The sequence below is a fragment of the Atractosteus spatula genome, chromosome 22 (genome assembly GCF_055471065.1).
Source record: "Atractosteus spatula isolate fAtrSpa1 chromosome 22, fAtrSpa1.hap1, whole genome shotgun sequence".
NCBI classification, from domain to species: domain Eukaryota; kingdom Metazoa; phylum Chordata; class Actinopteri; order Semionotiformes; family Lepisosteidae; genus Atractosteus; species Atractosteus spatula.
The window spans coordinates 5192974-5210782 of record NC_142727.1 but is presented as its reverse complement, the minus strand read 5'-3'; the positions used below and the strand labels follow the sequence as shown (position 1 = coordinate 5210782).

Below are 17809 nucleotides of genomic sequence, written 5' to 3'. Positions count from 1 at the left end.
GAGGGGAGAGGGGGGGAATACTAAAGCCAATACTGGCTCAATACCCTCAATGGGCTTTGACGTGCTAATGCGTTGGTTTAACAGTCCGGGTGTGGCAGGCTTCCAATGTCAACTCGACTCGATTGGAAGACAATGAACGTATTTTAGCCCTAAATGAATTAATAGCAAACATGGTTTACATAAAATACATTTTTCCAAGAAAGTTTATAATAATACGATCTATAGTTGAAATCTGAGCCTACTTTAAAAATAAAGGAAAAGCATTTTCAGAGAGTAATCATGCTGTGTTTATGTAGAAAAAGCGATTAGGTTTACGAGCAATCTAATTACCTATTCGCTTAAAACGCTATTAAAAATTTACTCTGTTGCACACACACACACAATAGAAGCAGGCACCGCTGTCAGAAGGGAAGATATGTTCAAAATATCGCAAATATCGATCATGTTGCGATATTTTGAAATATAAAAGTCAATTGATTGTCCATAATATCGCTATTCTATTTTTTCGAAGAAATGTTTGTTAAAAGAAAAGACCAGCACCAGCTGGATTCGAAAACACAACCTGTCAGCTGGTAGTCACGTCTACAAGACAGCTCACATGAACAGGCAGGCGAAACAGCCCTACACAGCCCTGTCGCAGCACACGAATACCATTATTAAATTCTTTAGATACGCGATTCCATATTATATTCCCTTTTAATCAAATTCTAAAAGTATGCTTGTTGACTCCGGTATCGCGTTAGTTAAAGACTTCGAAGCTTAAAATGTTTAGGGAGAAATGGAATACTGGTGTGTATTTTTTTCTTTAAAGTACCAAGACCAGCTATACACTGTATGTTTATGTTCCAAAATTAATATCGTTTATGACCTTCACACGCGTTACAGTATGCTCCTATTCTTTTTATGCTCAGCTACTAAGATTTCCCTTCAGTGGTAAAATTCAATACCTACAACGGGCACAGCAAAGACGTTTACTGTCTTTCTACGACAGACCAACGGACCACGAGTGCCCCTGTCGGTCAACCAATCACGTACTGCGGTGCCCCGCGTCATCTTGCGTCATACTGAGCGACGTCACCTGCGGTACGTGTCTGTAACGCGCACTTTGAATGGCTGCATCTGTATATATAGCGTCTGCCTTGAGATTCTTGGAGCCTAGAGTGTAGGTAATAAGAAAGTGGACGTGAAAAAAAAACAGAGACCATCTAGCCTGGTGAGGATTAAGAAACTCGCACTTCTCTAATTTGGCATATAATTTATTTATTAATATTTTGAGTACCCCTAGAACATGGGAAACATGACCCGGAAAGGTGCGTGAGTAAATCAGTATGTCATCGAAGTACACCAGGCCATATTTTTGTATTAAGTCTCTGAATACATTGTTAACAAAGTTCTGGAAGACGGCAGAGGCGTTAACGAGACCGAAAGGCCTGACAAGATATTCATAATGCCCATGGGTCGTCATGAATGCCATCTTCCATTCATCTCCTTCCCTGATGCGGATAAGATTATAGGCACCCCAGTGGTCGAGTTTGGTTAAGATAGTGGCTCTTTGAACAGATTCTAGTACAGATGGTATCAGCGGTAGAGGGTAATGATTCTGGATGGTTATTTCATTCAAGGCATGGCAGTCAATATAAGGTCGTAGACCCCAATCCTTCTTTTGTACAAAAAAGAATCATGGGGGATGCGGAGGGACAAATGATGCCCGCCTCAAGTGATTCCTGAATGTATTGTTTCAGGGCTTCTGATTCATTACGGGACAGTGAGTAGACCTTCCCCTTGGGTGGTAAGGTTCCCGGTAGGAGATCAATTGCAGTCATAGGGCTAGTGGGGGGGTAGGAACATGGCTTTTTGTTTACTAAAGGCTTCTCATAAATCAAAGTATTGCAAGGAGATCTCAGAGGATTCTGTCGTAGAAAAATAAATGTGTCAGTTTCAGTGGGAGGCGACGGCAATTGATTTGGCATAGTGATCCCCACTTTAAAAGCTCGCCTTTAGCCCACGAAGTGTGGGTCATGTGACCTTAGCCATGGGTAACCGAGTAAGAGGGGATGGGTTGAAGAGTCCAGAAGAAGAAAACTGATGTTCTTGAAATGAGTGGCCCCGACCTGCAGGGTAAGTGAGATGGTTTGCAATTTGTTAATCCAAGAGCTACGGGAGATCCATCCAGGGCTTGTACTCAAAGGGGTATACAGAGGCTCCGGGGAATATTCCAGGCTCAAGCTAAGGTTGAATCTATAAAATTGCCAGCTGCCCCTGAATCAATAAAAAAGAGAAGAGAGAGGTGGGTATTATACCAGGAGACTGTGGTGGGAACGAAGAGTCCTTCGGGGGGTTTAAAGTGTGAAGGGGTTTTGCTCACCAGTAGTTCTTTCTTGACTGGGGAGCGTGGAGACTGCCTAGCTGAGCATTTTCCCCCAAAAGTGTCCATGACAGCCACAGTATAGACAGTGACCTTCTCTCCAGCATCTTTCTTTTTCCTCGGTGGACAATCTTGCCTGACTGAGTTCCATGGGTTGTTCAGATGCAGATTGGGAGTGAGTCCTGGACAAACTAGGAAGAGGAGGTTGCATGGTCCGGAATCTCTCCCAGTAACGCTCTTGGAGCTGGTCATCTATATCGATTACTTGGTTAATGACTTCCTCCAATGTTTTCCCCTTTAATGACACTACCGAAAGATGGTCCTTTATTTCCTCCGACAAGCCCTGGTGAAAGAAAGATGGGGCTTCATCATCCCATGTGGTTTCTGCTGCTAGTACGCAGAATTCTATGGCATATTCGGTGGTGGTGCATCTTCCTTGACAAAGGGTAGGGAGGCGATAAATAGCATCCTATCTGGGAGCCGCATGATGAAAAATTTAACTGTTCTTGAAATATTTCATAATAAGGCGGCCTTTTCCAAGAGGTTAACAAAGAGATTATACAGTAAATGCAACCTTTTCCTGCAGTGTGGGGAATTCTGTGGGGTGAAGTTTGAAAACCAGAAAACACTGAGCTACAAAACCCCAGCATTTAGCTGGGTTGCCATCAAATCTCTCAGGAGTTATGACAGGCCTTGAACGAGGGTTGGTAGTAGCAGGAGTTGCTTGAGGCTGCTTCCTGCTCCGCGGGGTCCATGATTTTGGCTCAGTATTCTATTACACTGATTTCAGTGAGTACATGTTGATGGACCCTACGCAGGTGAAGAGAAGACCAGGAAGCCACAGGGTGGTCAGGAATCGTAGTCAAAGGAAAAATTCAGTGTCCAAAAACCAGGATAACACTTAATTCTTAAAAGACAAAGTCAAGTAGGCAATGCAGAAGGCCAAAATCACCAGGAGGCAGACTGATTCACAAAAGAAAGCTCTGAAGCATATACCAAGAGGTACAACCCGATACTGAGCAAAAGTGGATGCAGACAGCTAGGCTTTAATAGAAAGAGAGGGAGGCATGGTCATGGGTTAACAGGAACTGGTTAACCCACGCTTAACCAGAGTTTTTTTTTATTTATAATGCATCTTTTGGTCTTTGTATTTGTCACGGACGTCCAAAGGGACTAACCGTGGGGAGCAGGAGAGCGGAAAAAGACCCATATGCGTAGCGGCGAGACGGGAAAAAGGCCCGGGCTCATAGTGCAAAGAGTTCAGGAATGCCGTATAGAAACCTATGCCCTCAGGGAGCGGACGTGGGGCTCCCTGGTGCTAGGCGGGTCTCAGGACATCCGAACGTCAATGCTGAGCGAGGACAGAGTGCAAGACCCGGAAATATATAGCCCAAGGGAAAGAGAGGGACCGGAAGGACAGCAGACCGGAAACCAGGGACAGGTCAGAGAAGGAGCGCCCTCTGGCTGCAGAGGGCGTGACAGTATTGTTCTTCATGAGATACTATAAAATGTATCACCCAAAGTGTAAGTCATCTTTTCTCTTTTGCAGCTTCACAGACAAAAGTCTCAACAGTACAGATTCAGTAGTAGTAGTAGTAGTAGTAGTAGTAGTACTAGTTTTCATAGTTTAGGGTAAAATCCCTATTGTACTTCACTGAATTCATTTACCAACAATCGTAAAGCTCTCTAGAATAGATCAAGAATAATTTGTTTAAACTACATATGTCTTCTAATTTGTCAAAATACTGTATACAGCTTCAATATAAGGCTGCTGTCTAAAGATTAATTCAATTTCAGTTATTACCTATTTTAAAGAAACCACTTTACTTAATTACGGTGTAGAGACTTGATAAAATCCTTTGTTGAAAATGAAAATGAGAAGCAAAAATAGATAGACTTAGCCATAGACCAGGGCAGGTGTGTTTTCTGTACCATATGATTGGTAGAGTGTTTACCTTCAACTATGTGAAATGAGCTCAATACCGCCCTTAAACCTGTGGTCCCCAGGCCTCAGTCTGGCCATGCTCTCTTTGCACAACATTTAGGAATAAACAGTGCTTTATTCAGAGAGATGTGGGTGAATGGAACAGACGATCCCACTCTATTGTTGAAACAGTTTTCTTGACATCTTTCAGGAAATGGCTTGATGTGATTCTTTGATCCATGAGTATCTAGCAGCAGACAGCTTTCTCGAATAATTAGGTTTCAACAATGAACAGCTATCAAAATCCCTAATCTCATGTTTCTTGTAGTGTACGATCCTTTGAAAGGTCATCAATTTCAAATCTAAATGTAAATCAGAATCTATGAGTTTCAAAGCATTGATCTATTCTCCAAGCTGTCCATTCCTGGCTGGCACCACAGACCTCTCCCCTACTGTCTCCCTCTCACTGCTAACCTGGCTTCATTTCCGAGCAGCCTCATTCAACCGGGATCTCAGATCTCGTTCCGGACAGTCCCCGATCCACTGCTATAGCAGCCTTCACTCCTACCAGTCCATTCCTAACTGGAATCCCGGACATCTCTCCATGACCTCTCACTCATGTTGCGAACCTGGCTTCATTTCCGAGCAGCCTCATTCAACCGGCATCTCGGGGCTCATCTTGGACTGTCTCGGCCCTGGGGCTGAAGCAGTCTTCACTCTGATTAGTCCTCTCCAGGACAGTCTTCTCTCCATCTAGCATCCAGCCTCAACCATGTACCTCTTCCCAGATTAGTGCTTCACCTCCTTCTTTCTTTTCTTTATCTTCATGGGCACCTTCCTGCTTCCCAGAGTAAACTTTTCACTAAAACTTTTCTGAACGGAAACCACGGCTTTGAACCTGACCTCGTCCTTAGACAACGACTTCAGTCTCACGGATCGGATTGTTATCGCCTGAAGAAATCTCTCATCTTCCTAGTTCTCCCTCTTCTCCGCACAGGGTCCAATTTATATTAAGGTCGGCCAGGCCTAACACTGACACTGTTTCTGTATTTCTACCTATTGACTTCCAGCTACAGAGGCTATCTTTGTTAGGTAAAGTAAAGCCATTTATCTGATCCCTGACCTTAAATGGAGACACATGTCTTTGGTTAGTTATTAAGTAAAAAAACAGTTGTGGTCATATGGAGCTCTTCCCTGCCCATGCCTTGATTCTGTCTTCACAGTGCTGTGTGCTGTGGGTTCCTTTTAATTTTCACGAGGAATGACAACGCCCAAAATCGAAGCGTAACGAACTATTGTGGAGCGAATATTTGGCTTAACCCACTTGGCTGAGGGCCAACCTCCTGGCCATAGGACGAGGAGGCCAGGACCCCCCTGCAAGGTAACCAAGGGGTAGCTGCAGAAGTGGAATTGGGGTGGAAGTGGGATGCAAAAGTCGCAAGCAAGGGAGAGAGAGATTGCATTTGGTATCTATAGTGTTCGGTGGAGGAAGGGCTAAGGGAGTGATTGCTAATCACTGATGGCTGGGAATGATTGACCGAGGTTGTTGTCATCCCTCCCAAACTTTAGTTATATAAACTCCATTTGTGTGCAGGCCATCCTCTGTGAATTCACACCCCCCTAATTTGCTAATCTTGTCAGCTGGAGTCTTCATTGCTTTACAACTGTGGGCGCTGCCCACTCATTGATCTGATCACACAGGTCAATCACCTCTGTGCCCTTGGTCCTCCAGACCAGGAGGAGATTTAAGGAAAGTTACAGAAGGCAGCTGGGGGATGGGAGGATTGCCTCTTGGATAAGTGGTGTGGGTCTCATTCCAGCTGGTCAGTCCTGGAGCAACACTGCCAGGAAATCTGCTCTCTCTGCTGTCTCTCTCGCTGCAGTCTGCTGTCACCATGTGGAGGGGGTTTTCACTGGCCTGCCTACTGCTCTGTACCTGCCAGGCATCCACACCACCGTAAGTCCACTCCTGCTGTCCAACAGGCTCTATAGATTAACAACTATGACACTAAGAGTTTGTTACAAACTCATCTTGCTTGCTGTTGTTTAGATGCAATTTAATTTCTCAAAGCTATGTTTAAAGGTGTTTGAAATATTCAAAAATATTAATTAAATTTTCCTCTTTATCCCGTCTGCAAAGATGTGGTGCTGTTTTCTGTCCAGCACTATTAGGGATGTGTCCTATGCTTCCAAATTGACTTTTGTGTAGCTTTAAGTGGAATGAATAGTAATACTGCAGTTCAGTTTTTCAGTCTGTAAACATTTTCATGGGCACAGGACATTCCTTATCTTAATACACACATGATATGATTTGCCATGTAAACTCCAACAGTACCGATCCTGGATGCTGAAATCAGGCTAAAGCTCTGCTATAAATGTTCTCAATTGCAATGAACACAAAGCAACAACTGTAACTCTCTGGAGGATACTAATGTAAAGGATCAGTTAGTATAACTATTGCCATAGACAAACCAATTAACTACTGTACTAAGAGGATTGCACTGAATCAAATGAGAAAGTTCTGAATGTAGTAGCGGCTTATTACTGAAATACTGTCACTGTGCAATGATATTAAGAAGCCTTTATCGGGACATTTGTTGTTATATTCAACTAATATTGAATTGAAACCACAATCCAATAGACCTGTGTCTCATGTTCTAATCATGAAGAAAAGTGTTATTAGCATTACACCTACTAATGGAGTTTTTAATGAAAGTTCGGGAGGAATGAAGGCAGCCGCGCTCATTCGACACAGCTGCCACAATTCTCACTAATCCTGACGTAAACAACCGGTCTCCATAAATATCAAACGTCACCCTCTCCTCTTCCTTGTTCGTTTTCTGCATGGTTTGTTTTCGCCTAGCTCGAATCCGTGCTCCCTTCTCATGGATCTACAAATCCGCCGCTCCAACGAAGACTTTTTCTGCAGCACAGGAGACTCTCCTACCCTTCTCGTCCAGTCCACCCCCCACAGCTCCCCTCACCTCCGTCTCATTGCCTCCTTCAGCCGCCGTGCCACATCAGCGCCGCTCATCTCCCAGCCAGTCCTCACAAGATCCAACTCCTCGCCGAAGACTGCGTTCCGTCTCCAAATAACCCCCGCTTCTCTCGAGGATGTCCCTGCCGCCGCGCTTCACGCACATCGGCTCCCCCTTCTCCTGGATCATCTCTCACGACTTCCAACCGGACCGTAGCAAGCCTCCAGAGGATACTTCGAAAACATGGCGTCCATTTTAAAAGAAACGCTTCCAAAAAAAAAAAGGCTTTGTTTTCCCTGTACTTAACCGCAGTCTACACAAGGAAACATCAACTCCCCAGCTTCCCCCGGCGCCCTCTGATGACATCACCCGCGCTGCCGCCACTCATCCCAACGTGAGGACCCCGAGGCCGCCCGCGCCTCTGCATGTCGCATCTTCTGTCTTGTCTTGTCCTGATATATCCGTGTCTGTCTCTTCCCCCAAGCAATCCATTCCTCTGCTGAACAACTGCACCTAGCCTCTTCCACCCAGCCTCCTGCCCTAATCTCCTTGCTGCCGAGTCTAAGGCCCCAGGCTCACGCCCCTCCCTGTTCTACGATTACCATAAGCAGTTCTTGGCCGAGGCCGCTGCCCGCCTACTCCAACGGAACCAGCGCACCTACTGGGGAGCCCTCGACATTGAGCTTTACTGCCGCACTTTCACCGGTGTCCAAGCTCTTTCCTGCGACTTCTGTTCCTCTTGGACACATTCATCAAATCTTTGCCCAGATACCGTCCGCAAGCCCAACCCCAACTCCGCCCCTTCTCCCCCACAGCATCTATTCTCCCGCCAGGTCTTCTTCAAACCTTCCCGGTCCAAAGACATTCGCGGTCACCCCATCGTGATGATCAGAGGCCAACAAATTTCCAACATCTTCAATTCCTCTACACGTACCTCTCCCCTTCATCACTTCCTTCACATTTGCAGCTTCTGCGGCGAAGCTCATGCTCGCTCCACCTTCAGCATTCCCAAAAGACTATTGGCTTTTCCGTCTACCCCAATCGACATCCCCACTCTTGCTTTCGGCCTGCTCCGTCACCCCGACCCCTCTTCCACCCACATCTTACTCGACGGCCTTTCCTTCGGATTCTCACCAGGCCCGTGCACACTTCCTTCTTCCTTCGTCTTTTGCAAAAATTTGCAATCTGCCACCGCCGATCCCCAGTCCATTGATTCCTTGCTAGCATCCAAAGTCGAGAATGGTTTCATGATCGGCCCACTTGACTCTTCCCCATTCCCTGCATACCACATCAATCCCATTGGTATAGCGGTCCGTCCGGGCGCCTGGCTCGCTAAGGCCAACATCTCCAGTGCCGTTAAAGTTATGCCTCCTGACTCAGACCTCTGGCACCTCTTCGGAGTTCATTGGCGGAACAAGTTCTTCGCAGTCCGCCTTACCTTCGGACGTAGGAGTAGCCCAAAACATTTTCGGTACCTTAGCCGAAGCTCTCGGCTGGATCCCGTCGAATAACTATAAGCTTCCTTTTCTCGTCCACCTTCTCAACGATTTCCTTACCATAGACTTTCCTCACACCCCACCTGCAAGACCCTCCACCACACTTATTTCCGTTTTAGGAAACTAGGGGTACCCCTTGCCATGGACAAAACAACTGGCCCCTCTCATATAATCCAATTCCTCGGGATCACCCTCAATTCCATCAATTTCTCCGCTTCCCTGCCTCACGACAAAATCGACAGGATCCAGATGTATATCTCTATCTATTCTTCCGCCAAATTTCGCACAAAGAGGGAACTTCTATCTCCGCTCGGCCACCTCAATTACGCCATGCATATCATTCCTCAAGGACGGTCTACCTTCTCGACCTCGCCTCTTCCGTGCCCTCTCTTTACCACCACGTAAGCCCTTCAGCCAACTGTAAATCCGAGCTCAGGCTTTGGCAGCTTCTCTTGGCCAACTGGAATGGCATATCTCTCTTCTACGATGACCTCCTCTCTGACACTGAGGATATCCAGCTTTTCACAGACGCAGCCCCCTCAGTCGGTTTCAGAGGCTATTACAAAGGCCAATGGTTTGCGGCCCCTTGGCCTCCTGATTTCTCTCCAATCCCTCTCGCCAACCAGTCATCGGCCTTGTTAGAAATATTTCCAATTGTCGTCGCTGCTTCTCTTTGGGGCCACAATTGGAAACAAAAACCGTCCTCATCCATTCGGCCATCCATGCAGTAGTTCATATAATCAACAAAGGAAGGTCTTCATCCCAATCCATCATGAAATTCCTCTGCCGCCTTCAATGGATTTCTCTCACACATCAATTCATCCGCGCAGCTGCTCACATTCCAGGCCACCTTAATGAGATAGCTGACTCTCCCTCTCGCTTTCAATTCAGGAACTTGGCACCAGATGCAAGACCGAACCCGTGCACAGTACCTCCCTATTTGGAACTCACATTCCTCTGAATCATCCTTTCCATCGCTATCTCCAGCTGGACCAGCAAACTATTCTCTTAGGGATCGCCCCTCGAACTTTCGATTCTTACTGCACTGCCTGGAAGGGCTTCCAATCCTTCCACCTCTCCGCGAACATAAAATTCTGTTCTTTCGACATTCTCACCGTATCATCCTTCGTTTGCTATCGTAGAAACTCACTCAAGGTACGAGCATCCACCACCAAAGTATACCTGTGCGGCATCCACTCCTTTTCGGCACGAACTGTCCATCCCTTATCCACCCTCAAATTACTCTCCTTAAAGGCTTTCACTGGCTTGAAAAACCACTTCCGAACCTACGCGCACCACTTACCTCAGACATCCTTGAATCCTGCATCTACATTGTCAGGTCAGGTTACCACTCACCCTGGGTCGACCGCCCTCTTGAATCTTTATTCTTGTCAGCCTTCTTTATCTTCCTAAGGCGCTCCGAAATTACCGTTAATTCCACATTTTTCGATCCTTCTTCTCAACCCTGCTTATCCAACATCTCCATCTTATCTTCCGAGACACAGACCTTCTATCTCAAGAAAAGCAAAACCAACCAACTCAGATCCGCCACTCTCATCTATTATTTCAAACTCTGTTCCTACATAAGCCCTTACGAGCCTCTATCCCATTACGCACATCTTCACACCTCCGCCGGAGCTTCGCCTACTGTCCCTCCGTTCGCAAATGAGAAGGGCCGTATCATGATACCCTCCTAAACAGTTCTCCGGGCACTCCTTTAGATCAGGGGCCGCATCCTCCGCCGCTCACTAAGGCATACCCGAGTATCTCATCAAGCAACTCGGCCGTTGATCCTCCGAGGCTTACCATGCATACATTAAAACTAACCCCGGTATCCTCAAGCAGGCACTTTCTCTCCTCAGCTGAATTGGCCCAATAATCTTTTGTTTTTGTTTTTCTGCACTGGTGACTGGGGGTCCCACTTGGTTCTTTTGGGGGTCCTATCCTCCCCGTCCAACGGCCGGGAGGTTGGCCCTCAGCCAAGCGGGTTACGCCAAATCTCCACATCACAATAAACGATTCTAATTTCTCCCAAGCTTTCGGCTGCTGTCATTCCTCGTGAAATGGAGTTTTTAATGAAAGTTCGGGAGGAATGAAGGCAGCCGCGCTCATTCAACACAGCTGCCGCAATTCTCACTAATCCTGATGTAAACAACCGGTCTCCATAAATATCAAACGTCACCCTCTCCTCTTCCTCGTTCGTTTTCTGCATCCCTCCTCCACCCCCTCTCCACCTTTGCAGCTACCCCATTGGTGGCATGGGGGTCCTATCCTCCCCGTCCAACGGCCGGGAGGTTGGCCCTCAGCCAAGCAGGTTACGCCAAATCTCCACATCACAATAAACGATTCTAATTTCTCCCAAGCTTTCAGCTGCTGTCATTCCTCGTGAAATGTATATAAAGCCTGTAGTATGAAACAGAGAGTTCTGAGATATATATTTATACCGATGTAAAAAAGAAACGCAACGCCTCCTCCTCCACAATCTGGCCCTCCCACCTGCATGGAACAGGCTGAAGAGTGACTCATCTGTGAAGAGGACCTGATGCCACTGCTGATGAGTCCATCACAGCCTCTGTCTGGCCCAAGCCAGTCACGTGTGACGTCAGGGAGGTGTGAGCAGAGGGCCTTGGACAGGTCGCCTTGCTCTAAGGCCAGCAGCATGGAGCCTCACTGTCCTGTCACTGATGCGGGCATTGTGTTTGCTGGCAGTTTCAGCAACAATACAGATGGCAGATCTGAAACGATCTCTCAGATGGACCAGTCTGATGTGTCGGTCCTGCTCTGGTGTGGTCACTCGAGGGTGACTGGATCTTGGACAGTCATCTGTCCTACTGGTTTGTTGAAACCTTCTCTACAGTCGGGACACAGTGGAGCAACTTACTCCATAGTGTCTGGCAACGCTGGCACATGACATGCCTGCCTGCAGCATGACAATGGCCCTCTCCCTTGCTTCTGGTGACATTCAAGGCATTATGAAATGCACAGAAAACTGTGGCCTTTTTCTTGCAGTACCTTTGAATTAATACCTTTTTAAAGGTAACCTGATCAGGCATTCATTGGGTAAAAGTGCAACTAATGAGCTTTCTTGTGATTGGCAAGTTACAATGCCTCACTGCACAAGCTGTATTGCTGGTCAGAGGGCTTAAAACAAATGGACAACTTTTTGTGAAAGTACATAAGCTATAACTATAGTGTTCTCATTCCAGAAAATGTCGTGTTTCCTTTTTCCATCAGTATATAGATAATAGAGATAATAGTCTGTGAAGGGCAGCAAAGTAAAATCTAAGCAAATATAAGCAAACACGATGTCACATCTGGGTATCACTCAGTTATTTATTCTGTTGGTACTTCACACTGGTGGAGTAATAAGGGTAAGGGGGTAAAATGTGTTATCTTATTTAGTTAAATGCAAGGCTAAATTAAAACTATAATTGAGTAAGTGAAATACTTAGGACAGTTCATCAGAACACTACCTCCTCTCTTCCCTGGTGGAAACAGCCGAAGGGCTGAATGGATTAGAAATGGAACAGCAGTAAGTCAGGATCATTATTCATCAGAACTGTAGAGACACAGTAAACCAAACCATCAAATTCAACAGGCAGAAATCACTCTCAGGTGAAGTAGAACAAATGCAGCACATGAAAGTACACAGTATTTTCTACACCTAAATGTAGCCTACATTAAAAATGAATTACCAATGTGGTCTCTTATGAGTCTAAGGTGTCCAAGTATATCATTTGTCAATGAAAATTAAAACCACTGTGATATACCTCATGATCAAATTCAAACCCACAATACTTGTACTTGTGGTGTGTTGAAATCAACAGAATATGACGTAGGTAGTTAAATGTACTCATCTGGAGTATCATACTTACTTAAAAACTAACATTATATATACACTGTATACAATATTCAAAATCATAACTATATATTGTCAGTCCACATTTTAGTTTACTGGTCCGATTACTGTAGTTCAGATATTCTGAATCTCAGCCTCCTTCAGTGTTGCTCAATCCTTGGTACAGAACTACAATGGGTTCACCTGGTCTCTCACTTTTATTTGCAAGTTTATTTGTTGCAATCAAGCAGGCACCCGAGGATGATCTTGACTACAGTACCGGATAATAATCAGCTCAGAACAGAGCACTGTAGTAAATCGGCAAACTCACTGCAATTGACCCTTGGTGACTAACGCTGTTCTGTTCTTCAAAGACCAGCGTGTGAATGAACCATGTCTGTAGCTGTGGCTGACCAGTTTGGCTTGTGTTTTGCATCTCTAGGCTCTTCATGGTGACATTTCCTGAGACGATCACTGAAGGCATTAAGTCCAAACTGTGTGCCACCCTTCTCTACCCCAGCGAGACCCTGCGTCTGTCTGTCTCACTGGTCTCCGGGCAGGACAGGAGATTGCTGCTGGAGGAGACCACAGCACAGGGCTTCTACCGCTGTGAGCACTTCCAGGTCAGTGCCAAACTAGACAGGCATCAATGATAGGTGCCAGTCAGAGTGCCAAGGCTGTGAGCTAGGAGTGGAGGGTTCAGCTCTTGTGGTATAGATACCTACAAAAATACAGTTAAATATATATACAAAGATATCATTGCCAACATTTCACATATCCAATTTGCAAACTTCAGAGAACAGTGTTGGAACATGACTTACGGATATTATAATATGTCAGCAGCCATATCACTCTGCAACTCACAACTGACAACCCACTGAAGCTAAGCAGGTGTGAGCCTGGTCAGTACCTGGTGCTGCTGAAAGTAGTGTTAGTGGTGTTACCCCGGCGTCCTGGCCAAATTTCCCATTGGCCTTTACCAATCATGGCCTCCTAATAATCACCCCTCTGTGAACTGGCTTCATCACTCTGTTCTCCTTCCCAGCTGATGTGTGATGAGCTACTTTGCGCACAAAGGCTGCCATCGCATCATCCAGGTGGGATCTAGACACTGGTGGTGGAGGGGAGTCCCCATTACCTATAAAGCACTTTGAATGGAGTGTCCAGAAAAGCACTACATAAGTTTAAGGAATAATTAAGTATAAAATGTGCTTCTTCAAGGATCCCAGAGACATGTCTTGCATGGAGATGATTATTTGGTGTCAACAGCTGTGGGGGTGTATCAGTGCAATCATGTGCCCATGACTGTGAGGGTGTGTTGTGTGGTTGTGGGGGTGGTTTCAGTGTGGATGTGTGTCTGCAGACCCTGGGGGTGTATCAGTGTGGTTGTATTTCTGCAGACAGGGGATTTGTGATTTTGTGTCCGCAGGGTCCGCTAGTGCCCTCTGACTCTAAGGAGGTGGTGGAGGTACAGCTGCAAGGGGAGAGATTCACAATGGAGAAGCGCAGTGAGGTCCACTTCCGTTCCTCTCGCTCCTTCATCTTCATTCAGACTGACAAACCCATCTACAAACCAGGACAGACAGGTACTCTCCCTCTCCTCCATGTGGGGGTGCAGGAGGACTGAGCTCAGCCCACTGGCTCCTCACCTTCACATCTGCTGTACTAGAATCAGACACTTTCTAATTGTACACGACGGCCAAAATATTAGGAACTCCCACCTATAAATTTGTTGGATCTTAGCTTGAATAGGATGTGACATTCCATGGGGCTTTGAAATTAAATATATATCCTGTATATAAGCAAACATTACACTACACATAGAAATGAATGTATTTCATGCATACACTTACTGTTACAAACAGAATTGCATAACCTCTCACATACTCATACGTCTGTAGACTAAAATATGGACCTGAAATGACTATTGATCCCTTTCATAAATCCACAGAGCTACAGTATCAGCCAGAAAGAAGAAAGAATGAGCAGGCTGGACAAGGCTGATCAGCAGTTATAGTTCTGTGTACTCAGCACAGTACACAGTGCAGATGGAGATAGTAGATGGATGTTTCTTAACTGTCAAATATTTGCTTTTAGATGCAGACCCAAACTACACTGCAATAGAAATGTAGATTTCTACCCTCAGCATTTGCTATATACTTGTGTGCACATGCTGGGCCATCAGAATGTAATAACACCACAACCATCAGAGATACTGTGCCAACAATCTTGTACAAATCGACAAACTTGGCATTTCAGCGATTTATCGTTAAAACTTTGATTGGAGTGTTCCTACAGTACCTTGTGTGAACTTTGCACTGGACTGAACTCTTAATGACTTTAAGAAGTAAAGTTTGCATGAATTCCTGAATGTGTATTTCTATATAGTCTTCTCTTCTCTCTTTTTTTAGTGCATTTCCGGATTGTTTCTCTGAATGAGAACTTTGTTCCTGTCAATGATGTGGTATGTTTCCAATCTCATCCTGTGAGAATTTCTTCACACATTTCTTATTTTTTCTTATATGTACACTGTACAAGTTCATGTTCAGATGTGGTTACAGTAGTGTCAGAGAGCACTAGTTAGTGCCAGAGAGCCCTAACAAGGAGAGGAACCTCGATGTGGGTGAGCAAATAAGTGGCATAACTCAAGGATCAGTTTTGGGGCTGTTGCACTTTCGCACCCGTGTCTACATCTACGACAATGCTTCCATACGATGGGGCACGTTGACCGGCCAGCCCAATCACACTAAAGATACTGTAGAAAGTAATTCATATTTAGCATTTTCTCCCTTTTGTGTGTACCTTAAAGAAACCACTGTGGAAGCACTGTAAATATTGCAGCCAGGAAACACTAGATTGTATTGACTATAGTTAATTCCTGCATCATCACCCAATTCATCTTCTCTATTTGGACGTTTACCTATGTTAACTTATAGAGTGTTATATTGATATGACCAGCAGCCATATCACTCTGCAACTCACAAATGGCAACCTGCTGAAGCTAAGCAGGTGTGAGCCTGGTCAGTACCTGGATGGGAGACCTCCTGGGAAAAACTAAGGTTGCTGCTGGAAGAGGTGTTAGTGGGGCCAGCAGGGGGCGCTCACCCTGTGGTCTGTGTGGGTCCCAATGCCCCAGTATATTGATGGGGACACTATACTGTAAACAGGCGCCGTCCTTCGGATGAGATGTAAAACTGAGGTCCTGACTCTCTGTGGTTATTAAAAATCCCAGGGCGTTTCTTGAAAAGAGTAGGGGTGTAACCCCGGTGTCCTGGCCAAATTTCCCATTGGCCTTTACCAATCATGGCCTCCTAATAATCCCCATCTATGAATTGGCTTCATTTACTCTGCTCTCCTCCCCACTAATAGCTGATGTGTGGTGAGCGTTCTGGCGCACTATGGCTGCCGTTGCATCATCCAGGTGGATGCTGCACCTTGGTGGTGGTGGAGGGGAGTCCCCATTACCTGTAAAGCGCTTTGAGTGGAGTGTCCAGAAAAGTTCTATATAAGTGTAAGCAATTATTATTATTAATTATTATATTTGACCATGGATTTCATTGATTGCAAGCTTTACTTCACCTTTCTACACTTTACCACAATGTTTCAGTATGGCTTCTACTGATTTTATCATGGTGTTCTAGAGTAGACCTTTATGGGGTAAGACCTTTCTAGAATCTTGCTGTACACTAAGGCCAGGGGGGGTACACACAGATAAGGAAAATTGGAATTGCTGATGAAGGATGAAGGACCTGCCTTATAAACAGGACAAAGTAAGAGGGAGGAGCTGAGAAAGGACTGAACAGCCTGTATGACACAGGCTGCAGGGTATCATTTAAGCAACAGGAACAGCTGTTTAAGTTGTTATAAAAGAACAGCAGATTGTTGCCTTGATCTGAAGCACAAAGGGAAGGTACAGCTGAACAGATGTACCTGGTGTACAAATGTACAATTGGACACAGCCTGTGGATCAACAATGCAGCCACATACTGTACCAGTACTGTGGCATATGTTCATACTGGCAATGTACATCTGACCAGTACTGTGAGATCATCTCTGTGTTAAAGATTTCTGATAGCAGTTTAGAGCAACCATGTGGACAAACAGGTAATCAGAGCAGTGCTGTTTGATCAGTGAAGACAAACAGCAGATCCTGGTCAGAGGGTCACACTCCCCCACTGATCAATACATCAGCAGCAGAATGAGGGGGGAAAACAAACGAGAAAAGAAAAGAGGGAAAGAAATGAGGGTAGAAGGCTTCACAAAATTTGCTTGACCACAAGGATCAGAGGCAAAAGAGCTTCTGAGAAAAGCAAAACAAATTGACTGAATGAAGGTGAAGGGAGCTGCTGTACTGCATACATGTTTCCTGTATGACTTGCTGTGCCAGCTGCAGCCATTATTCTGGAAGGAGGGGTGCTGGAACCCTGCTGGTCTATTGTGTGTACAGTGCAGAAGGGAAGTGCTGCATGTTGTATGTAGTGAGCTAATTGGTGAAGCCAAAGTAAACCTGCTTATGTTTGTGTTTCTCTTTTGCAGTACGACGTTGTGGAGCTGAGGGTAAGAACCACTGTGCCTTAGACATAATAGGACAGTATTCCAATGGAGGAGATTCCAGACTTTTTCCACAATCTCATTTAATCACCTTTTTGGATCCAGAGGTCACACAGACCATAACTGATGGGGAAACAAGTGCTAAAATCCTGCATTGAGTTGGGCACTAGAAATCACAAGAGGGTAGTTGAAGAGGGCAAACAAAGAACCAGCATGTCCAGGAATTTTGTTTGAAATGGATTAATCTACCAATGAAAGTAAACAGATCCCCAGGCAGTGTTCTGTGACCTGGTTCTTTCCTGATTAGATTCTCACATCTGCAAAACCCCTTCAAGGCTAAAGAAGGGAAGCAGAGATGAGGTGATTGTACAGCTTTGACAAAGCCACCCTGACTTCTCTCTCTAAACCCCCAGGACCCGGCAGCCAACAGGATCAGTCAGTGGATCAAACAAACATCCAATGGGAGCATACTGCAGCTGTCACAACCCTTGAATCCAGAAGCCCGGCTAGGCACATATACCCTGGCAGTCTTGGCAAAAGGAAGCACACGAGTTTCCCAACGCTTCAAAGTCAAGGAGTTTGGTAAGCGCCTGGAGCTGGGCAGCATGCTCCTCGGGCTGAGCTTGGCCTGTCTCCTGCAGTGGAGGCAAAAGAGCT

At 45.6% G+C, this 17809-nt stretch overlaps 1 protein-coding gene across 1 annotated transcript in view; it reads left to right on the top strand.

Moving 5' to 3' along the window:
- The first annotated feature begins 6184 nt into the window (after positions 1–6184).
- LOC148816697 (alpha-2-macroglobulin-like) overlaps positions 6185–17809 on the top strand; it is a 32784-nt gene continuing 21159 nt past the window's right edge. Inside the window, exons 1-6 of the mRNA XM_088939626.1 lie at positions 6185–6246; positions 13044–13224; positions 14031–14187; positions 15013–15065; positions 17138–17158; positions 17566–17734. Of these exons, the coding sequence (XP_088795752.1) occupies positions 6185–6246; positions 13044–13224; positions 14031–14187; positions 15013–15065; positions 17138–17158; positions 17566–17734 (643 nt within the window). The remainder of the gene's footprint in view (positions 6247–13043; positions 13225–14030; positions 14188–15012; positions 15066–17137; positions 17159–17565; positions 17735–17809) is intronic.